Raw genomic sequence first — 25178 nt, 5'->3', positions numbered from 1 at the left:
TTACACCATTTCCCTTCAGTAGATGCATGGAACTCTATCATTTAAAGGTCTAGGTGTCGGGCTACACTGCGTACTCTTGGAATAATTGATTGGTTCACGGCAGTTTTAGGAGGAGCCCGTAAGCTGGCACCAAACTTATTTTGCTACTACAAAGGAAAAAGTTGCCCACCATATTGGGATTGCAGCATTCCAACTGAGGTACGGACTCCAACATTAACAGTGACCTCCTCCTCCTCGGCTTTAACCCACGCACTGACCTTGTTACTTTAAATGATTTAAACGAGAGGTAAACAATTGCAAATCGGCACTGTTCCTGCTATAGACTGGTATCCATAGACTACAGACCTCATCGTCTCTGTAGCCCTTCTTTGTCAAGTATTGCCTTCATGCTTCTAGTAGAATTGCCCATCTACTACACACTCCCATGCTAATGTACAGCCCTTGAAGGACAGAACACTTGATTCCATGTCTGCACTTTAATTTTAGCTTTTTTGTTTGGTCTTCCTCCAGAGATTTTAAACCTGAGGTAGCTGATTTTTGCAGGAGCTTACTTTAGTTTTATACTGTTCACACAGCCTCTAGCAGCACAGTCGTTTTCAGTACCTGAAGCCAAATATCCCAGTGAACTCTTGTAAATAAATGTTTGTTCATTGGGTTCCACTGTTAAAGCATTTCCATAAGGGGAGAGGGGGGCCTTTCAATCTCTTTATATGAGAATACGATCGTGGCGTATTACTATTTTTTTTTAATTTTTTTTTTTTTATAAAGTTGTGTGCAAGAAAATGTGCTACTCTGTTTTGAAGGCAACCTGTCATATTTAGCTTTCCTACCTCACGGTTTAATTTTGTTTTTCTTTCTGTTTGACTAATATGATCTATAGAAATTGAGCTTTAAGTGGATGCTCTATGTTGACAAAGTATAGTCCTGATGCAGTTCCTCGGGTAACTTGACATACACAACTCCTGTTTTATTTTTTTTGTGTGTATAACCTGCTGATTTTTATTGAATGTATTTTCGGACACTTTGCACGTCCTTTGCATCAAAACAATCTGTTTTAAATGTGTGTTGCCCTCCAAGACATTCTCTTTGGAGTGTCCAGTGCTACCACAGGTCTGTTTTCAGTGTTTTGCATCATCTAATCACTTTTGCCAAGTTGTGCCTTTTTTTTTTTTTTTTTTTTTTTTTTTTAGCCTGTGTGTCCAAGCTTCTGTCCATGGAGGCATTACTCTTCTATATCAGTTTACATGGTGAGCTGGATCTCCTGGTACACTTCCACAATGTTGTGCCTGTTTTGGCATGTTTACAATGTACACTTCATTAAATGTGTTTCTTGAGCATCTGCTTAACGTGTTATTTTCTGATATTTGAAAATAAAAACAAGCTGGTTTTTCCAAACAATTTTGTCTATTTGATAAATCTAAACTTTCTATATATATTTATACCTGTCTAACTTACTGTTGTAGTTATTTTTGAAGGACTTGGCAATAGACAAGTTCATTTGTTCAATTATATCTTATTGTAGTTCTATTTAAATATCAAACTTCTATGGTACATTTATTCTTGGCCTTGCAGGCACAATTCTTCTCTTTATGGAGACTGATGCTTGGTGCAGTGCTGTTTGAGTGACAGTTCAGCCATAACTTCAAACTGAACTACAACCTCAAAGCTGATACGATAACTTCTTCGCTGCATTTTATACAGCATTATTATTAAGTGATTTGTAATTTTTTTAGAAGCTATTATGATGGCTATGTCATAATGGAAATGAAATCATGTCACTGGGAGTAGTAGTAAAAAAAGACAAGTCTGTCATTTAAAGCAGAGACTTCAATGTTTTCTCCTGTTCTACATGAGCAAGGTTCAGAATGAACAATTTGAATTTACATTACTTAGGCAATGGATAAACCTAGCTCTTTCTGCTTTTGAGTTTGTAGAAATAATGCACTTTTAGTGTTTGACTGCTTAAAGATACAAATTGTATCCCCTCACTAGTCACTGTGCAACAACTAAACTAGTGAAAATAATAGTAAATAGATGTGGCCTTGTTCAAATCAACCTATTGTATAAAACAATGTGACAGTCTGGTAGGTAATGAAACCTTTCTTTTAGAAACTGAAGAAATGTAAAGACTTGTTTTGCTAATGATGACATGTATTTTAAACACAAATTCAAAGGCTGTTACTCAAGCTTACTAAACGGATTTATGAATTAGAGTTAAGGCCTCAAGTGCAGGGTTGGGAAGTACCGTCGGTGGAAATATTTAGTTGGAACATGCATGGTAAGAATTGTTGTAGAACAATTCTATTATGTTTGTGAACATTTCAATGGTTATTTTTGGTAAGGCGGGATAATACCTACTGCTGAAGTGGCCTTAAAATGGCTTTGATACAGTTTTCCCCCAAAACATCAAGATCAATTGAACAAAATTGTACAAACAAGACCTGTCTTCATAATTATTGTTCCTTAGCATGGTGTCCTAAGACTTTTTCTAATAGTTTAATGCAGCAGTACTCTGTGTAGTGTGCCTGGGGATGTTTGCAGTGATTTTTAACTTTTAAAATGATTTAGAGTAAGCAGCTTCGAATTTCAATGTTTTCATTATTTTACTGTCCCTGTGCCTTTTATGACATTCGAGGCTCTTATTGCAAGTACTCAATGTTTTATTTTTTTTTATATACAGTAGTGTGCAAATTTATTCAAACACCCCATTGCTTCTGTTTTGATTTGTTGTGCATATGAAATCAAACCACTGGAACTGAAAATCTTGGGAAAATGCCGAAATAGGCAAATTAGTGATTGTCTAATTTAATTGATGACTTTAATAAGCCACATATGTAATTTAAAATAGTAAGAGAAAAAGAACACACAGCCAGGGGTAGAATGCACAAGGCTTCTTGGAAGTTCTTTAAGATGCCTAATTAAAGCACAAAGTGGAATAACGTGTTCACACATGGGTGCCTATTGTTTCTATAGCACTGATTACTAAGCTGAAAACTGAAATTTTGCACCCTGAGGTTTCATGCAGGTAGGTATATAAAGAATATAAATGACAAATGTGGGGGTTTTGAGCACTACTGTCTGTGTTGTTTGACAATGGGCTGGTTTGTACTCTGTGTTAATTTAGGTAAGGTAGTCCCAGACGAGAGCTAATTGAGGTCTATGAAACCAGTTGTATGAGTTCAGGAGCTGCTCTTCGGTTCTAGTTTGCCTAACAGATGTAATGTAGACTAGATTCGCCATGCGGTCTGTACCGCCAGTAAAACAATACATGACAGGCTACTAAACCTGAAGAACTCCTATTAGAGGGAGGCTTTGAATTGTTCTGAAATTATGTGTTCAGTACAAATAGATGAAAGTGTCTGTCTGTTTGACAGATACATGTATCTTGACCACAAGTTATTTTACATACTCTAAATCATTCAAATATACTTCACTATGATACTAACACCTCATGTGTTTGAGATCTAGGTCTTCAATACCACTTCTCAGATTTTCATTAAACTAATCCTTTCCATGTCTTGTTCTACACTGTTCAGTATGTACTGTTGGTATATGTCATGGTCATCAACATGTTTGTCATAGTGATAGCTCAAATTTTGAATTTACAGCTGTGGCAATGGGGGCTGGATGTTACTGAAAAGCTTGTTTTGTATTGAAACATCTGATTCAAATATGCATGATCAGCCTTTAGTCTCCACTGGCCCTGTTAAGTCACAGTAATGATGCCATGGTGCTATTTAGAAGAACAGCAAGAGGATCAGCTCTTGAGTCCTGGTTAAATTCTAGTGCAGGTCAAAGGAATTCTCACCCAGGATACATTCCCACCAGATCTGTCTAGTTTAATGTTGTATAAAGAAATGTCTTGACTTCCAACCCCATTAAGATTGGAAGACATGAGTGTTTGTGGAAATATGTTGCTCCTTGTCGATTCCTAAGGATGTAGAAAGCACAGTGATGCACTTCAGCCTTCTGTTTCTCAATGCTTTTCACTCCTTGTTTGCACCTGGTGATGTTGAAGAACAACTTGAATTCCTTAACCGCTAGGTTTTATTTCTGGGGCAAATTGTAAGATTCAAACCCCAATGGGTGTACTGGCTCCCTCATAATGAATTAACCTTTCAGTGATTTGGTCAACTGAGAGGTGAGAATCGTTATTTGAGGTGAGACAGATCATCACTGTTGGTTTTCTTTTTTTTTTTTTTTTTTTTTTTTAAATGACGTGCTGATGCATCTGCGGACCACTTAATTGCCTGTACCGCTGAAAGAGACAAATGACATCAAGAACGAAATAGCCAATAAAAAATTGATCAGATTGACGAATAAGACCAAGGTGAGGTGCTCGAATAAAAATGTTTGTGAATAAGTTAGTTCAATGTATACAGCAGTAATATATATATATATATATATATATATATATATATATATATATATATATATATATATATATATATCCGGATCTTTTTTTTTAGAAAAAAAAATCATCCAATTTTTTTTTTACTGTAGAATTTTTTTTTTTTTTTTAAACACCTTGATGTTTTTTAATTGATCTAGTAGTGGATCTAAATACCGCTGTCATTTAAATCATTAAAATAGGAACCCTCTGAAGAATTTTTACAAATATTTTTAACATGAATGACATACTAATTTTCTTAACCTCAGACCTGCAATTGAATAAAATAAGAATTCAATGTGTTCTGTATAACACATAAGGAAAAATTAATCTAAGGAAAGAGCTGTGTGTTAAATGGATTTATGCTATACCCTTTCTCAAGGAACATGTAAATGGCAGATACTTTTTTATGATGATTCAAATCATTGATCCTGATTCTTCCTGATTTTTTTATTGGTTTCTTACTGTTTTTTTGTCATAAAATAATAAATGAATAATTTAATTTGCAAACCTGCAGTATATGTCAGTTTGGAGGCCATATAAAAAATACCATTTCCACAACATTACAGTTTTGTATACTAGTATGCACTGCAGTATATAGCATTATATAGAAAACTATATGCATACTACACTAATTGTGTGTGTGTGTGTGTATATATATATATACAGCTCTGGAAAAAATTGAGACAACTGTAATTTTTTTCTTAAATCAGCATCTCTACATGTATGGCAGCCATTCCATTCCAGTGTCTGTTGAATTCCAACATAGGCAAACCTCATTCTACTGAATGAGTTACTGATCAGGGGATCACCTGAACCAAATCTTATTTAACAAGGAAAAGTACAACAACCACTCCTGTGGTCATCACTATCCTCTTGCAATAGAACCAGCTGGATGGCAAAACAGTGCTAGTAGTACCTCAAAAGTAATTGGAATCAAAAAATAACTATTGACCATGCCCAGAGAGTTGAAAAGGAAAATGAGTGAGGAAAAGAAGGGTTCAATTCTGGCTTTACTGGCAGAGGGATACAGTGAGCGTCAGGTTGCTTCCATCCTTAAAATTTCAAAGATGGAGGTTCATAAGAACAAGGTCAAGCAGCACACATTGGGGACAACAAAGCTACAGACCGGCAGAGGGCGAAAACGACTCTCCACTAACCGGGATGACCGTCAACTCATTCGAATGTCACTCAGCAAACGTAGGATGACATCAAGTGACCTACAAAAAGAATGGCAACGGCAGCTGGGGTGAAGTGCACGGCGAGGACGGTTCGAAACAGGCTCCTAGGGGCAGGGCTGAAGTCATGCAAAGCTAGAAAAAAGCCCTTCATTAATGAGAAGCAAAGAAGAGCCAGGCTTAGGTTTGCAAAAGACCATAAGGATTGGACCGTAGAGGACTGGAGTAAGGTCATCTTCTCTGATGAGTCCAATTTTCAGCTTTGCCCAACACCTGCTCATCTAATGGTTAGACGGAGACCTGGAGAGGCCTACAAGCCACAGTGTCTCGCACCCACTGTGAAATGTGGTGGAGTATTGGTGATGATCTGGGGGTGCTTCAGCAAGGCTGGAAATGGGCAGATTTGTCTTTGTGAAGGACGCATGAATCAAGCCAAGTACAAGGTTGTCCTGGAAGAAAACTTGCTTCCTTCTGCTCTGACAATGTTCCCCAACTCTGAGGATTGGTTTTTCCAGCAGGACAATGCTCCATGCCACACAGCCAGGACAATCAAGGTGTGGACGGAGGACCACCAGATCAAGACCCTGTCATGGTCAGCCCAATCTCCAGACCTGAACCCCATTGAAACGTGATCAAGAGGAAGATGGGTGGTCACAAGCCATCAAACAATACTGTAAATACAGTATAATCCTAAATCTCGAAAAACTACTCACTTCTAAATCTTTTGTAGTCATTTTTGTATTACTTTAGTATAAATACATGTTAATTTGGATTCATATGTTGTTTTTTTCTGACTTTATGTGAATGAAAAGACACACATTTGCCCGTTTTCCCATTGGAAATAGTGATATTTTGAAATATCACTGTCCTGGTCACAAAAGCAAAGTTTGTGGGGAATAATAGCCATTTTCTATACTTTTGAGGCATAAGCAATTAGGAAATAACACTTACTACCCAGGAACAAAAAAAAAAAAAAAAATTGTTACATGGTGTTATCAATTTATAAAATCTAACAAAATCCCGAGGACCTGCAGTTCCCGTTTTTCGCCAGCTCCTGGCTGAGATTAGAAGAACAGCGAGCGATGAAACAAGCGAGGCGAGTGGGATCATACGAGCCTCCGCCCAGCAAGCTGCGGGAAGCAGGAATTCCACATAAACAACGGCTGAAGACATGACGGATAATATCGCATTACAGCCCGTCAGACACAAAAAGAGACAAGACAATAAGCATAGAAACAGGTAAGAATGTGCACACCAAAATAAGATTTAGTAATATTGATAGAAATATGAATGTAATACAAATCTGGCGATTGTAGGAGAGGGGAGATAGTGTGCCACTTACTAATCGATTGACTGTTGTCGTATGTGTACGTGTTTGTTGTCTGTTTAAATATCATGTTTGTGATATATTTGATCTGTTTTATAAAGGACACACGGTAAAAGAACATGGCAAATTTTAGATCTAAGATTTCTCACATCAGCTGAATGGAGTCCTTGTTCCGGGTTCTGTGTCACATTATTTACAGGTGCGAAATCAGAACAATGCCTTCCTTAGCTAACATAATCTTCGATTAGTACACTTGTGGACACATTGGTCAGGTTTGGTTTAAAATCAGTGAATAATGATTAGCCAGTGGGCCTTTTTTTCTAGTGAAAGATTTTTATTTTTTTTATTTTGCCTTGCAAATCAGTTCATTTAAAATTATCCATCGTGTTTTGTTTTTTCAAGCTTAATAATGTGGTACATTTAAAAAAGACTGTACAAAATGCGTATTTTACATTGTAGCTAGCGTCAAGTAAAATAAATTGCATTCCCGTTGTGGCAGTGAAAGCCTGGCAATGGTGTAAACTGACAGGTCTCTCCCGATTCACTGGCACACCCCAAAACCCTGCGAGAAAACCCAGACTGCGAAGTGACGGACAGCTTTAGTCATTCTGAAATCTGAAGATACAGCGCATTGTAAAGCCAGTGATTATATCGTAAAGGTCACAATTTCAGGATCCAGTAGCATTTGGAAGGTAGTTTTATATGGACAGAGTGTGGTGTCTTAAAATAAAACGTTAATATGGTATATATTTTAAAATGTCGAAAGCACTAGCAAAACCCTGCAGCATTCAATACCCAAACATTAGCAGGACTATCCTCAATGACGTCACAACCATATATAGCACAGCAGATAAAGCACAGCAGAATACCCAAGTTAAGTATTATAGCTAAGGGAAGAAAAGACTGCTGTTCAGTGATAAAAACACAGTTAGAAAAGGCTATAACATTCTAAATCGTTCAATTTTTTTGTAAGCTTTGCAGTAGGGGGAGTGAACCCAAGCAGTCCTGTTTGTTTTCCGTTCCCTAAGGCAGTTTGAATTTGACCACCAAAATGTACAGGACCACTTGTTTCTGATGAATCCCTTAAACCAAGGGAACATGAAACCACTTTGTGGCTTGGAACTTGGCTTCAGGAGACTAGGTTTCAGGCCACTGCATGGCCCTCCAGGGGAGACTTGGGGTTTGATACAGCAAAGTTGCCTCAAACCAGGTCCTCTGGAACCAGATTTCAAGCCAGTGTTCCTGAAAAAGTTGCTTTGTGTTCCCTCAGCTTAAGAAAGCAAAGAGGCCGGTTTCAAAATACTATGCTGTGTCTATGTTTTGTTTGTGAATAAGTTATCCTAAGGAAGAGTGTTGCAGATTCCTAAAAAAGGTTTGGTTAAGGAATTCCTGATTCGTTTGGCCTTCTGTGCACTTTAGAACCAGAAAGCTGTTTGTTCCGACTGTCATCTGTTTACACAGACTTCCTTCTCCATTGAAACCTGCTTGCTTCTGTCATTCTGTGACACATACCTGCCTTAGCAGATGGAGGTTGGGAATGACATCTGCAAGCACCGGCATAGTACACAGATCAGAATGCTTTTTATTATTATACTGATCACATTTCACAGGATTGGATATCTCCACCACAGTCTCCCAAAATAGCACCTTTCTGAAAAATGTCAACAGATATTGTTAAAATGATATGGGAACTTAGAAAAGGAATTTGACCATATCTATAGAAAATACATTCAGTAATATGTTTTGCGGCTCTGTGGATTGATGCAGAGGTAGAAGGACTGAGCACAGTAAACTGGATGAAAAGAAACATTTTGATGCCTTAATGCCAATGATTTTCATATGTGAAGAAAGGTTTTTATAAAGCAAAAAGGTAGACAAGGATTATTTTTCTAATAGCTGAAACATTTGGGAAGTACCACTGGTGAATGCGTGTGTCCTTGCTCTCATTTTGATTATTACGGTTGCTGTTAATATGGATTTTGGCTTTTTTTTTTTTATCCCAAAGAGCCTATTGAAAATCTGGTGATGTTATAAAATGAGACTTTGTCTTTATACATAACACACCCTTGTCTCTTGTCTCATTTTAAGAGTGCTGGCTCATGCTTTCTTTGCATGTAAGGCCCGTAATGCCAAGACGTAAGAAACCTTGAGAAAAAAGTTATGTACAGCTGACAGAAAGGATGGCTGTCAGTTATTGTAACTATACTGTGGGGGGAGGTATTAGAGGCAGGGGGCTGGATTTAGAAGTGGACATTGTACAGGAATGTGACATGCAGATGATGTCTGAGCTTTGTGTAATGTCTGGTTGTAGATCGGACTGTAGTTTGCAGGTGTAGTTTTGATTATACAGTAGTCTTTGGCTAAGAACACCCCTCGGGAAGCAAGCAAAGTGTTCTTATAGCTGAAGTGTTCTCTGAGACGTGGATAGCCACCAGACACAACATGTATCAGTCAATAAATACGTAATTATTACTTGTCACGTCAACATATGAAATGAACAGAATAAGAGAAATGCAATATGCAAGTGTATGTTAATAAATATAGCAATGAAGTAACAGACAAACTAACTTTAATAAACTGTCAAACTAAATTAACACAGCACCCCTGCACATGTTGGGGGGGGGGGGGGGGGGGGGGGGGTTGGAAATGCAGCAGCTGCTCTAGATGAATTGTGAATACATGTACAGGAGTAATATACATGTATTTTTCAGGATCACAATTTCCAACTTTTTATAGCAAGAGAAATAGCGGTCCGTTTCACCATTTGCTTATATGCCATTTTGAGGTGATGAGGTGCACTCGTGAAAATCCTAATACAAAACGAGGCAATGATAAACAACGGCCGTTCTGGAAAGATTGAATAAACCAATCGGTGTGCCTCAAGACACTAGTGATGACAAGTCACTTAAGTGAAAAGATTGAATAAACCATTTGAATTTAAGTTTGAGTTATCAGGCTTCGAAACAGTACTGTATAAGGTGGAGCATTTACAATGGGAAACATATGTTTCACCGCAAGGGTGTTCTCTTAGTCGCAGTGTTCTCTTTGGAGGTGTTCCTATACACAGAGACTCCTGTACACTGATATTGGAACAAGATGTAATTGCATGATTGTATGAATCTCTCTTAATCATTAACTGTTGTGCTACTAACAGTTCCAGAGGAACTTGCTTTTGAAAAGATTCTTCTAGTGCAGGAACACAGTTGTGGAAGCATTTAGGTGTTGCACAGTAGCCCAGTGGTGTAGGGTTACCATATGACTCCACGTTTACTTGGAAAGTTCAGACTTTTCAACTCCCATCACAATGCATTCTGGTACGTTTTACCTGTCCCAGGTACCTTTTCATTTGTTTCTTTGAGAAGCAGGACTACGTTTACCAGAATGCATTGGGGTGTGAGTTAAAAAGCCCGGAGTCGTATGGTAACCCTACGAAGGTGAAGCATGGTCCACTGATTTCTGTGCAACACTGTATGCTTCCCCATGTCACTTCCGCCAGTCAGCCTTGATAAGTCTTTTCAGAAGCAATGTTTAGTCAGTAAGCCTGACCCAAGCAGAAACACCCACAGTCAAGCATGAACACATAATAGATTTTAAACGGGTAAGACATTCAATATAAGGAACATGTAGAGGATATCCCTTTAATATCCCTCTAATGGTGTTTGATTTAGCTCTTTCCATGCTTTCAGATACTCAAAAAAAACCATCTGTTTGTGGAATATATAAGAATAAACCACACCCTATTCTCACTAAAGCTAATAGAGGATGTTCAACCTTGTTTGAACAAGGCATGCTAAAATAAGACGTGGCATTTATACACTTTCTTTTGTTCATTGATCATACCTCATGTTAGAAAGATCTAGCACAAATAGTGGTATTTTCTTTTTGCCATAATTTGCTGAAATATGTAGTGGATGAAGCCTCAAGCTTTTCCTTAAAACATTTTATTTCGGTTATGGAATACTTGAATAAAGAAGTGATGGCTTTCTTTTATAAATGTACTGTGTGTTTCATTGACAGGCAGCTAGTATCGGACAAGCAATTCTGGTCCAAGTGGCTCTTCTCATTCGTACTGTGTTCCTGTATGTAATGTAGGCTCAGTCAGCTAGTGTCTGTTACAACATAAGAAAGCTACAGTGCTGTCTAGCACACAGCATTGTAACACAAAAAAAACAAAAAAGAAATCGTAAGTGGAAGATCACTAGGTGGCGCTGGCTCTTACTCCTAGAAAGAAAACTTTGGCTGGTCTGGCTTATATGATGTTTATCTGTGGCAGACAACTAGAGCAGCAGCTCCTGAATTCAGGTCAAGACATCTTAACAAGACAAAAATGAAAACCACAGTCTGAGTGATTAGAATAAGAACCAGTCAGAATGACTGCAAAAACCATGAACAGGTAAGACAAAAAGATATTTGGAGCTATTATTACTATTATTATTATTATAATTATTATTATTGTTATTTTCTGAATCAGTCTTTACTAAAATCCTTTGTAGCACAGGTATAAAGGACATACTGTTGGCTCTGTATGTATGTACATCTGTTCGTATGTACAATAACGTTTGTACCTAACCCAAATCCTCACAAGCACATTGCAGTCCTGGAATGTTAGCAAGGCAATGTCACATCACTGTCCAAATACTCCTGAGTGTTCCTGACACCACTGTGAGCTGGCTGTGTAAACAGCAGCCCTACTGCCACAGAGTTGTGCAAACAGGAAAGGCCTAGAGGCACATATGTTATATTTTGTATTGAACAATCTAGACCTCCCTTCACAATGCATTTGTTTCACTCTTAATTAACACCTTCAGTCAGGGGTTCCCAAACTGTGGGCTGAGTTCCCAGAGGGCGACGCCCTCGGAGCAACAACACACTTTATATATATATATATATATATATATATATATATATATATATATATATATATATATATATATATATATATATATATATATACAGAAAAGCAACAGTAAAATACTAAGGAAGAAAAAATAAGATTCAAATGAAAAAAGAACAATTTAAATAAAGTTTCCACACAACTTAGAAAGTCGCTTTTCTCTCGCATACATTTTTTATGTGACGTAGCAGCATATACTGCCCACATTTCACACACTATAGGAAGTGCGCATCTAAAACATTGCACCACTTTAAATGGTGGGTGAATTGCCGTCTCACGCTAAAAGATTTGTTGGCTGCACACGTCATCGCACTTGATACAGTATCGTATTGCATTGTCAGTTTGCCCAGAAATTATTCTTCTAAGCAGATTTCGTGATTCTTCTAAGCAGAGTATTTTATCATGGTTAGTATAGGAATGATTTTGTCCCAGTGGTTTTGATCACTATGTGCAGTTGATTCTTAGATCAGTAATCCTTATAAATGGAGTGCACACGAAAACAAATTGAACTGTGGAACAATGGTCAGAGGTGCTTTGGACTGTTGATGGATGGACAACAACACCTGTGTCTTCTGCAAGTGTTTTGTCAATTCGACGCTTGTCTTCTTTCTATTCCTTAAGGATATTATCTTCAAGTATTGCTCATCCTTATTGGACAGCATTTTGGGTCTTCCAGTCCTGGGTTTTTTTTAATTACAGATGATGTTTCTCTGTACTTGTTGATTATGCTTCGGATACCACACCTTGAAAATCAAGTGATGCGATCTATTTCATACAAAGTTTTTCCTTCTTTATGCAAGTCAAGGTTGTTATAATAGTAGAAAACACTAGTAGAAAAGTGCAACATGTCTAAGACTTGCACAGCAGTGTGTGTGTGTGTGTGAATGTTTTCACATTTGTTGTATTGGTATAAAGACGTCATTCTCTGTTTGTTGCCTTGGTGATGGAGAACGTGATCAGTTTTAGATAGTGTTGAAGCATGTTCTCTTGTCTTTGTTAGTGTCTATTCTTGCTGTTGTGGTGGGTGTCTCTATATTTGGTAGGAAGGACTTCATAGTTCTAAGGAGGTTGCTAGGCAACATTCCAGAACTAACAGTGTGGTCAAAGCGTGGTGCTACTCAGTGCATTTATGGAGTGTATTGTTTCTGTTTCTGTTTGTTTTTAGTTGAAACAGAAATATTTAGGCCGGAAAACTTTTTTAAAAAGGCCAAAAAATGTACACTTAAAGTACACGCAACAAACAAAATAATTCCTGTAAATATAATAATTTTGTAGAACTCACATTTTCTTATGTGAAAGGTGTTTATGTAAACAATAAAACTGGTAAGTCTTTAGCAGGCCTTTCCATGCTATATATTCGCTAAGAATTACTGTGGTTTTTTTTTTTTTGGTTTTGTTTTGTTCGGTTTTTGTTATCACCATTCAGGTGTTATTTGACAGTGATAATGACTTGTGAAGACAGTTAAGGATGTCTATGAAGGTTTACATACTGGCAGGGATTGATATGAACTAGTGATTACTTATTTATTTATTATGGCTGATCCACTCATTCCTACCTGTTTTGTGTATGTGTGAATCTCATCAGTAGCTCACTGCAGTGGAACGCTGAAGGCATGTGTGACTATTGCATACCCTGTATTTACAGTTGCTGCTCCTGGTCGCGATGTTGTGGGATGGGGGATTTCAAACCTCGGACCGTCTGGCTGGGTCACCCGGAGAAAAGAGACCAGAGATACCCTCGCAATGTCATCAACAATCAGAAGTACAACTTCTTCACATTCCTCCCTGGGGTAGGTGCTCTATTGAACAACAGTGAAATATTCAGTGACTAACTCTCTTTATACCTCCAGGAAAGATTGAAGCAGCAATCTGCAGAATGAACCTGATTCCAGGTGCACCAGCTTTGATCTGTGCAGTCTGAGATATGGAAGCACCTGCCAATCAAGCCCCTACACATTCCCAATTATCAGTGCTTTTTAGATCTGTAACTGGCATTGATATGCTACATCAGTGGTTCCCAACCTGGAACTCGCGCTCCCCTTAGGGGGGCGCCAGAGTTCACAGGGGGGGCGTGTGATCTCATTTGCTTTGAGGTCAAACATGCATAAAATGTTCCACTATAATTTAATTGTAAAATTAATACATTTTAAAATGTTATTAAAAATCATATGCTTGCAATGCCAAGGCCAATCTAAAAAATAATAATAATGGCAGAGAAACATAAAAGCGGTAATTCCCCGAAAAAAAATTTGTGCACGTCAATGACCCGCGCTCAGTCAGTTTCAGCTAGCACCTCGTTTATCCTGCAGTCAGAGCATCACTATTTTATGAATAAAACAACATGTCTAAGAAACGTAAAAGTGCTGATGACTCATCATCAAAAAAGAAAGTAAGGCTATATCGGTTTTATTGAAGGACAGGACAGGACTCGGCCAGAATGTGTCATTTGTGGCGAGCTAATGACAGCATGAAGCCAAGCAAAATGCAACGACACCAGGAAACAAAACACCAGGATACTATTGGTGAAGGTCAGGATTTTTTTGCGAGGAAGAAGCAGTTGGCATTATCAAAAAGATCCACAGACATCAGAAAAGCATTTGAAAGAGCAGGCAGTGATTTACACAGAGCCACGGAGGCGTCATTTGAGTGTTCGCTATTAATTGCCAAGGCTAAAAAGCCGCACAATATTGGAGAGCAGCTAATCAAACCCGCCTGCCTGGAAATTGTAGAGAGGCTGTGTGGCCCACAGGTGGTGGATAAAGTGAGAACCGTCCCACTCTCTGACAACACTGTCGAAGACAGAATTGATAAAATGGCTGGAGATTGTCAAAACTAGCTGCACGAGAAGCTTAGGAATGTTCCCTTTGCCATTCAGTTGGATGAAACAACAACGGTGTCAGACGAATCCGTGCTCATCGTTTATGTGCAATATATTGACGGTGATGACTTGAAACAAGACATTCTTATGTCTACCAGTCTAGCCACAACAACAACAGGCCAAGATATTTTTATAGCTATGGACTCTTATCTCTTGTCCAACATTCTGCCCCACGAGAATATTGTTGCATGCTGCACTGAGGTGGCTGCAGCGTTGATGGGCAAAAACAAGGGATTTAACAGCCGATTGAAGGAAAAAGCCCCGGGGTGAGCAATTTTCCACTGCATGCTACATCGCCAAGCATTGGCCAGTAAAAAACTTTCGGAAGACCTTAGTAACACCCTGGTTACACTGCTGTTACACACAGAGGTACGCTGGTTGTCGTGTGGACAAGTGCTTGTGCGTTTTATGGAACTGCAGGAAAAAATAAAGGAATTCTTGCAAGATCACAATCGACCACTCGCTATCTACAATGAGACAAGCGGATGCATGGTCCTGAATCAAACGTCATGCAGTGCAAAGACGCTCTCGACGCTTTTGTGCGGAAACTGGAGTACAGAGTTGGAAAAATGTTAAAATGGAAGCTACAACAATTTCCACTGCTGATGAAACAGTCAGATGGCACTGTGCCTGAGTCTTTACACACTGAGTTTACCCGGCACATGAACATGCTTCGGGAGGAAATTAAATCCTGTTTTGCCGATGTTGACGAATACTTATCAAAGGAATTGTGGGTGATGGACCCTTACATTTGCAGTCTCGAGGACGTGGAATACCTCGGCTGTGAAGATGAGCTTGCTGACCTTCAAGCCGATTCTGTGTCAAAGAAATATTTCCACGAGAACGGATACAAAAAATTTTGGATTGTCTAAGTTGCACCCAGACTGGCCAAACACGCAGCTACAAGGGTTATTCTACCATTCAGCACTACGTACCTGTCTGAGACGGCCTTCAGCGCGCTTGTAGCAATAAAAACAAAAGCCTGTAACAGGCTCGATGTGCACCAGGACTTTAGACTGGCTGTCACTAGCATCACACCTGATATCCCATCACTGGTCAGAGGTATGCAGGCCCAAGGTGGCCATTAGTTTTTTTAAGGAAGGAAAAAGTTATTGATTGTAACTTACTGTTTGTTATTGTTACTTATTGTTATTTTTATAACACATACATTATAGCTGTGTCAAAACCAGTGTTCACATGATGTGCATGTGTGTATGCAACAAACTGCCCCGTTTCAGTTAATTGGTCTGAGGGAGATCTAGGACAGAGGTGCTGTTAATCACTTATTACGCTGATAATGAATCATTATTATTCTTTTGGTAACAGTGTGTGTATAGGCCTACAGTTAATTATACACAAAGATAACCAGGGCGAACCAAAGAGAAAAGGAAAGAAAAACTATAATTGTGTAAGTTTTTGCCAATAAAGAGGGGGGCTCAGCTTTTCTTAGATACAAGTCGGGGGGGCTCCAAGGAAAAAAGGCTGGGAACCACTGTGCTGCATGATGATTAATTTGAGGGACAGACACTTTATAGGTATACAGGTCTGTGTCTTGTGAAAGCAGGAAGTGACAGGAACCGCCTTGTCCAAAACCTGGCTGAGATAGAAACCATAACTTCACAAATCTGCCATTCCCTGAGATCACCAAACACACACTGACACTTACTGGCTGATGTGTTTTTAGCAAAGTCCTACCTTTTTACCCTCTTTCTCTTTGTTTTTATTTTTTAAACTCCAGTACAACTTGATATACATTTTCACAAGACTCTTGGCAAATTAGGCATTGACACGTGCTTTCAGATTCAGAACATTGCATATAGACCTAATAAACCTAAATGTGTAAATAAGTTCATATACACCCCTGCATTTGGATGTGCGGTGGTGGTAGAATTTGTTAGAGTGTTTCGTTTGATCAGAAATGGTTTCATTTTGTCCAGAAGGAATGTTCTGTAAAATCTCTTTCAGTTCTGGTTACGTTCAGGTGGTGCAGTTTAGAGTACTGATGCTAATGAAATCCGACACACTGTATGGAATTTGAGTCCATGTGTTAATTATTTAGTATGGGTTGGTTGATGACATTTAGTGGCTACAGAGATGATTGCTGAAGTTTATATCATGGTATAAAGCTCAAGTGATCTAATATTTTGTTTCTGTTTGTTTCAGGTATTGTTCAATCAGTTCAAGTACTTCTTCAATCTGTACTTCCTCCTACTGGCTTGCTCCCAGTTTGTCCCTGAATTGAGACTGGGAGCGCTCTATACGTACTGGGTTCCTCTGGTGAGTAACCTGGCCGTCTGTGACCAGTGACATCACCTAACTCCTGGTCAGTGTTCAATCTGCAAGTTCCAAATAACAAAATAAACATATACAGGGATTCAGATAAAATACAGGGATTCAGGCAAAGTTGTCATTAAATGATTGATCAGTCTTTGTAATTTGATACTTACTAAATGCCACTAAGTATAGTGCTGCCATAACTAAAATGAGACATCAGATGAGAATCAGGATGTGTAATTATTTGCTCTGCTGTGTGCAGGATACGCCCTATAATCCTGACGTTACCGGTTCAGGTCCAGGCTATTCCTTTGCTGACCGAGGATGGGAGCTCCCAGGGGGTGGCGCACAATTGGCCGGGGGGGGGGGGGGGGGTTTGGGTTGGCCAGGGTGTCCTCGGCTCACCGCGCACCAGCGACCCCTGTGGTCTGGCCGGGGACCTGCTGGCTTGCCTGTAAGCTGCCCAGGGCTGCGTTGTCCTCCGACACTGTAGCTCTGGGTGGCTGCATGGTGAGTCTGCAGGTGTAAAGAAGCGGACGGCTGACGGCACACGCTTCGGAGGACGGCGTCTGTTTGTCTTTGCCCCACCGGAGTCTGCGCAGGGGTTGTAGCGGTGGGCTGAGCCTAAAAATAATTGGACATGACTAAATTGGGGAGAAAACAATACAAATAATTGGTGACCACTAAATAAAATAAATAAAATAAAAGTAAATAAATAAATCAATAGGCATTGATCCACTGGCTATTTGCCATTTGCTCACTTGCTGGACTTGTCTTGTCCCAGTTTCATGTTTTTATGGTTCTTGTTTAGGGCTTTGTGCTGATCATCACAATTGGGCGTGAGGCCGTGGAGGAGATCCGATGTTTCATCAGGGACAAGGAAGTAAACTCCCAGATCTACAGCAAGCTTTCTGCAAGAGGTGTGTGTGTGTGTTTGTGTGTGTGTTGCTTTGAATGTAGGTAGTCACCAATGGTCTGAATTCATTAAAGCAGCATCAAGCTACATTTTCTTAGTTTTACTGTCCCCTTACAAATCATGCCTTGCAATCATTTTGAGTGGTTCTGAAAAGTGTTTTTACTGGTTTTTATTTTTTTCTCTGTGTTTAGTTCCCAATCTGCTCTTTAGATCTAGTTGGCAGCTAGACCACCAGATAAGCACTTGTTGTCCTATGTCCCTATGTGTAATGTAAGCTAAATCAGCTGAAGTTTATTTACATAAGAAAGCTACGGGCTGACTAGGTGTATTTAAGCAGTGAGCATTGAGTCTAGACATATTAAGGAACAAAATGATAGCAAAAAACCTTTACAGTATGCTAAGAGGGTCAAGACAGAGGAGTGTTATTAACACACGTTAAAATCAATCTCCAAAGAAATTAATACATTAATTGCAGAAGTTAACTGCAATTAATTGACAGCCCTAGTTCTGTTATAAGAATGGGCTGGTTGGCTGTGTATAAGAACAGGCTGGCTGTGAATGAGGGAGTCCTGTTTTTGATGGCCAGGTTGCTGATGAGGAGCTGTGTCCCTTGCTCCGCAGGGATCCTGTGAACTGGAAGGGGGATGTTGTGGTTAATTTGAAGCATGAATGTAAAAGTGTATCCTGTGAGGGGTGGAAATGAAGTGCTGCAAGTAATAGTCCTGGTAACCCTTGTGGTTTCCGACAATCCTCGCCTTTGAACTGGCAGCCTGCCTGCTAATAAATGTAGTGCATGACAGCTTATTATTGCAGTTCCGCACTCATTTCTGCAAGTCAGGATTCCTCAGAGAAAGGGCTTAGTTTGACGCTGGACATGCTCACACACCAGTTACAGGGAACACTCTTGTTTGCAAACATGAACAAGCATACAGTATCTGGTGTAAAGTAATAGTCAAGTCGACAAACGTTTCGGCTGGTACTTAAAACCACAAACTAAGTCCGGTAAAATGATATACTGTGGGTGATATACAGTGCTAGTAGATGTGCATGCTGTGTACAACACCCTACACGTAGCACATGCAATAAACTTGACTTCTTTTTTTAATCCAGGCACTGTGAAGGTCAAGAGCAGCGCTATTCAAGTTGGAGATCTGATAATTGTAGAAAAGGTTTGTATTTCATGCGGGAATCATGTTGATCATGTTTTATATGATTTTATCTGTTTGCACAAGATAGTTCTGCAAGCTTGTGTGTAAACTTCCAGTGAGGTCTGGGGAGGGCAACAAACTTGCTATTGTACAGGGAACTGGAAAGCAACCAGAAACGCCTCCTTAACACTGTCAAAGGGCAGCAAGGCGGCGTTGTGCATTTTTCTATCTACAAATAAATAACACTGACACATGCACACACCCCTTAACTAACTTAACAGTAACTTTGTGAAATTTTATTAAGTTGCTTTTTCACAAAAAAAACAGGCTCAGCTATAAACCAACTTTTTTATTGTGTTGTTTTAGATATGTAATTTCAACAACAAAATAGTTGTGTTTCTTATATCCACTGGGGGCAGTGTTGCAGGGTGTTGGCTATACTCTGGTGTCCAGTGTGTCATGATTCTGAGAGCTCTAATGAAGCCACAGTGGTGATTCAAACTGAGTTTTGTAATGACTGAAAAATAAATATGAGACTCTAAACATTAAGAATAATGCATATGGTAAGATAACTGATGTTTTATACCCATTATTTGCACATGCATATTGCAGTAAAACCTGAAACTTCATTAGTGGGCCTCCTAGGGAATGCTATGGAAAACTGAAATTTGAGAAGGATGCTATATTAATGGGGTATGTGTTAAACAACGGCACTGTTCGAGGAGCCAGGTAAGGTTTCATGTTCAGGCAGGGGTCACATTTAAAAAAAAAAAAAAAAAAAAAAGCACTAGTAGAATAGAAACTAATATAATAAGCTGTATGCTAAGGCTCTTGGATAAGAATTCTATAGGAGCACCTTCAAAATAAGAAGGCTAATCCTTCTTATGGGTCAGTAGAAGGTTACTACACAGTATTTCTTTATAGACTAAACAAACTGGATTTGCAAAAAGACTGTTCTCCCCCTGGAGGAACCTGAATGTGCAGCAGTAAGTCGACTTACTAGAGCTGCAAGAAGTCCATTCATCAGTTTTATTAATTGCCAATTACAGTAAACAATTGTATTGCTAGTACATGCATGTTTTCATTGGTATTTGAAGTGTTATATAGTGGCCTCTTGCTTTATAATACCTGTTTTCTTTTTTTTTTTTAGTTTTTTTTTTATCTCTAATAATACATTGTTATCCTGTTACTTGTCCCATATTCAATTAGGAACTTGGTTGCTGATTGCACCTCTAGTATACACCAACTAGAGCTTTACATACAGTAGTGTAAAAATGTATTTAAATACTTCAAAATGTGTCCTTTTATGCATGATAATCTCCGGGTGTGAGACTTTCAATTTACAGTCAGTAAACAGTGATGTAGAAACAATAGGCACTCGTGTGAAAATGTGCTCTAAATAGGCATCTTAAACAACTTCTGATTGTTTATAGAGAACAGCTTATCCAGGTGTGAAACCTGCTTAGGGCATTCTTAGTCTGGGGACGGTAGGTCTGTCTTTAATACACATTTTGGCATATAGAGAAATGCATATCATATTGCAATGAAACTTGGTCAGGACATTCTTTATCACTGCCTTTCACCTTCATAGGTCAGGGTTCAAGTAAATCCTAGGTCGCAAATGAAAAGTGTTTTGGTGGTCTCCCCATCACAAGAGCTCCACACACTTCAATACAATGGCAGTCTGTGCTTGGCAGAGACCCGCGACCAGGGCTGTGGTTTTGTTTTGAAATTGAACATGATTGCTCTGAAAGTGATGTTGATTAAACAAATCTGGAGTAATCAGTGTGTCATGTTTCTCTTGCAGAATCAACGAGTTCCTGCTGATATGATCTTTCTGAGGACGTCCGAAAGAAACGGTAAACGTCTGTGATCAATGCATGTGTCTCAAAAAATAGTGCAACTGTAAAAAGATGAAATAAACAAATTAGCAGAAGAAATGCATTCCCTAGTATAGAAAGGAGAGAACTACTACTTTTCACACTTTAGAAGTCATTGGTGATTTTTATGATGTATGACTTTAAACCTTTAAACACAAATATTTATTTCACTAGCACTAAAATAAATTAAAAACTCTCTCTCTCTCCCTCTCTCATATATATATATATATATATATATATATATATATATATATATATATATATATATATTATATTTTATATATATATTATATATATAGTATATAATCATATTTACACATATTGCTCATATATCATAGTTTCCTATTGGGAATCCCGCAGTTCCCAGTATTATATACCTGAAATATAATCTTTCTTAAGTTGTTAGTAAATTAAGTTAAGTTATTCTTACGGGAATTCTTGCATCACAAGCCACTGCACAGCTGGAGGCCATTAGGTCATTTGAAAAAGCCTGAGGTCTGCAGTACCCATCCCTCTCTCTGCCCAGGGTACACTGCAGTACCCACCCCCCTCTCTACCCATGGTAGAGTGCAGTACCCACCCCCCTTTCTACCCAGGGTAGACTGCAGTACCTTCAGAAGCAATGCAGTGTTCTAATACATGTGCACACTGCTGTATTATATACACAAGCAATGGGGTGTTCTAATACATGTGCACACTGCTGTATTATATACACAAGCAATGGGGTGTTCTAATACATGTGCACACTGCTGTATTATATACACAAGCAATGGGGTGTTCTAATACATGTGCACACTGCTGTATTATATACAGAAGCAATGGGGTGTTCTAATACATGTGCACACTGCTGTATTATATACACAAGCAGTGGGGTGTTCTAATACATGTGCACACTGCTGTATTATATACACAAACAATGGGGTGTTCTAATACATGTGCACACTGCTGTATTATATACAGAAGCAGTGGGGTGTTCTAATACATGTGCACACTGCTGTATTATATACACAAACAATGGGGTGTTCTAATACATGTACACACTGCTGTATTATATACAGAAGCAGTGGGGTGTTCTAATACATGTGCACACTGCTGTATTATATACACAAACAATGGGGTGTTCTAATACATGTACACACTGCTGTATTATATACAGAAGCAGTGGGGTGTTCTAATACATGTGCACACTGCTGTATTATATGCAGAAGCAATGTTGTGTTATAATACATGTGCACACTGCAGTATTATATACAGTAGCAATGGGGTGTTCTAATACATGTGCACACTCCTGGACATTTACTCAAGTGTTTGAAAAGTGAAACAGACAGACTTGTCTCCTTGTCCTGTCCCCTGCAGGGTCTTGTTTCTTGCGCACGGATCAGCTGGACGGTGAGACTGACTGGAAGCTGAGGTTACCGGTGGCTTGCACTCAAAGGCTACCCACAGCAGCGGTGAGTTCAGCTTTCCAACACGTGTACCAGGCATACAGAAACACAACTCCACACACACAGGGGATCTTTCCAACACGTGTACCAGGCATACAGAAACACAACTCCACACACACAGGGGATCTTTCTGTCACGTGTACCAGGCATACAGAAACACAACTCCACACACACACACACAGACACAGGATTTATCTTGCATCTCATTTCCCAAGGTATTTTTCCAAAATGAAAACCAATGGGCGTGTGTACCTAACAAATAGTTGGGTGTACAACAAGTTTAGCCAGTTCATGCCTGTCAGTTTTTATTTGAAAGCAATAGTTCCATTGTAGGTTGCCAGATGTACAGTTGTAATGTTAGCGCACATATGTCAGAGAAAAATAACCAAATCGATATAGTGTGGTACTAAGGACAATACAGGACCAACAATCCTATTGTGACGTCCCTGTAAAGCAAGGTAGTGAAATGGTGAGGAGAATTAAAAACATTCACAAGATTCTCCTTGATATTTGGGGATTTTAAATTTTAGCACTGTTTATATACTTTTGAAACGAACAATGTTCAGTTTCTTTTATAGCAGATACTCCTAATTTCTATTTTTCTTTTAAATGTTATCCTCAGGACCTTCTCCAGATCCGCTCGTTTGTTTATGCAGAGGAGCCAAATATCGACATTCACAATTTCATTGGGACCTTCACCAGAGTAAGTGCTGTGCGATGCAGATTTCACCTCTACTATATACCTACATGTGTTCTACTACTGAGCTTTACATATATAGAGAGAACTGCTTATCCAAGTGTGAAAACTGCTTAGGGCATTCTTAGTCTGGGGACGGTAGGTCTGTGTTTTAATACACATTTTGGCATATAGCTAGAGAAACTTGGTCAGGACATTCTTTAGCAGGCAGTGCCTTTCACCTGTATAGGCCTGGGTTAAAATGAAGCCCAGGACACGAGCGAAGTGTATTGGTGGTCTCCCCATCACAAGAGCGCCACACAATTCAGTGCAATGGCAGTCTATGCTTGACAGAGACCCATGGCCGGGGCTGGGATTTTGGTTTGAAATTGAACATGATTGCTCTGAAAATGAGGTTGATTTAAAAGTGATTTGGGGTTCTCAGTAAGCCCAGGGACCTGGTAATTAAATGTGGAGGGCCTCTGTCCCAAAGGGCTTTAGGTGTGAGTCACTGTGGGTTTAACTGACAAACCGAGAGAAGCCTCACTGTGTACTCTGTCATTGTTATTTGTATTGCTGTGTGGGCACATTTCCCCTTTGCTTGTCACAATCTTTAAATTCATAACACCGCTTTCTGCTGGCCAATTTAGGTGCTGTGGCGTGGCAGACAAAACAGAAGCCTTGCAGACCATTAACTGGGTTTTCTTTCTGTTTGTTCCCCATTTATTCTGGAAGGAGCAAAACAAGACGCAACTTCGTGACATGCTAATTGCAGTAGCATCCTGCATTGTTTCTTAGTTTTTAACACAGATTTTCTTAAGCAAAATAAAATCAGGCCTGCTGTTAGGATATTCACTATAGTGTTATGTTCAGTAATTCATTATATAATGACAATTGTATGTGAGTGATTGTAACTGGAGTGGTCTTTACTGCAGTTCTGGTTTGACCACTCTCTGCACACAGAATGGACAGTTAAATATGCAAGCAGTTAGTTATATAAATAAAAAAGGTAGAACAATGGAGTAGCTGTTATTATTAACCCAATTTTACATTGAATTCATTGTGAATTTAGGAGGAAATTGAGCTATTGTGCTGTTATTCTAATAAAAGTCAGAGGCAAAACTATTAAAGTCCCACCTTTTTTGAAATTCTGGATAAATTCTTATGAAATGCCAATTTGAATGTCTAAGGCCATTTTGTTCCCCCAAAACCAATGCATTTGTAGTATTGTAACCCTAGAACTGCAGTATGACAATAGAATCCATACACTTATTTATCCCTGCTATTCCCAAAAACAGCAACTTGCTTTCTGGAACCGGCAACATTTTCATTTTCACACCAGTTTCATTCCATGCAATTTCCCAGCCTCTGATACTACCAAACCAGAGAGTGTATAGTAGAAGTGCTTTATCAACTAAATCTTGAAAAACCCAACCAGAAGTCTTCACATAATAAGCGTGTTGCTTTGGGTTCCAGTAGGGATCATAAGAAGGTGCCTGGCATGAATAACTAATTAGTGACTTCTTGTTTTGTTACAGGAGGATGGGGACCCTCCAGTGAATGAGAGCCTCAGTATTGAGAACGCTCTGTGGGCCAGCACAGTGATTGCCTCTGGTAAAGACATCTGGTCATATAGAAACCCATTGCTTCATAAAGCGTCTTCATTTAGATAAATATTTTAATTTGTGAGACTTTACCATTGCATTGCGAGCAAACACAAAATAAATTCTGTTCCCTGGTGTTGAGTTTATGTTGTTTTATCTCAGGTTTACCTGGTAAAACATAACAAAAAATAAATAAATAAAAAAATATAAACTGTGCAATAATAGCTTGGAGCTTTTAAGACTTGACAGCAAGTCAAAACAGAAGCACTGTGGTGTTGTAATAAAGCTGCACACGCCTGTAGATGAAAGCTAATGCTGCTCTTTCTTCCTGTACACTCGTTCGTTTCTTTATTTGATCTGTTCTAGGTACGGTTGTGGGAGTGGTGATTTACACAGGCAAGGAGCTGCGTAGTGTTATGAACACGTCAAACCCCAGAAACAAGGTGTGCTTCTCCTTTGTTTTCAGTCCCCTCTGCAGGCTTCCAGTTTACTTGTTATCTCTAACAGTACAGCTGTACATTGTTGAGGACAGTTTGTTGATGAACAAATACCAAATACTACAGCATGT

The 25178-nt window shown here is 39.0% G+C and overlaps 1 protein-coding gene across 1 annotated transcript in view; it reads left to right on the top strand.

Moving 5' to 3' along the window:
* The first annotated feature begins 6630 nt into the window (after positions 1-6630).
* LOC121298014 (probable phospholipid-transporting ATPase IIA) overlaps positions 6631-25178 on the top strand; it is a 51594-nt gene continuing 33046 nt past the window's right edge. Inside the window, exons 1-10 of the mRNA XM_041224698.1 lie at positions 6631-6807; positions 13435-13579; positions 16831-16944; positions 17753-17861; positions 18968-19026; positions 20813-20864; positions 22242-22336; positions 22953-23033; positions 24545-24620; positions 24977-25053. Coding sequence (XP_041080632.1) covers positions 6740-6807; positions 13435-13579; positions 16831-16944; positions 17753-17861; positions 18968-19026; positions 20813-20864; positions 22242-22336; positions 22953-23033; positions 24545-24620; positions 24977-25053 — 876 coding nt within the window. The 5' untranslated portion in view covers positions 6631-6739. The remainder of the gene's footprint in view (positions 6808-13434; positions 13580-16830; positions 16945-17752; positions 17862-18967; positions 19027-20812; positions 20865-22241; positions 22337-22952; positions 23034-24544; positions 24621-24976; positions 25054-25178) is intronic.

This window comes from Polyodon spathula, chromosome 23 (assembly GCF_017654505.1).
Source record: "Polyodon spathula isolate WHYD16114869_AA chromosome 23, ASM1765450v1, whole genome shotgun sequence".
Lineage (NCBI taxonomy): Eukaryota > Metazoa > Chordata > Actinopteri > Acipenseriformes > Polyodontidae > Polyodon > Polyodon spathula.
The sequence above is the reverse complement of the archived record's forward strand: the minus strand, read 5'-3'. Positions and strand labels throughout refer to the sequence as shown.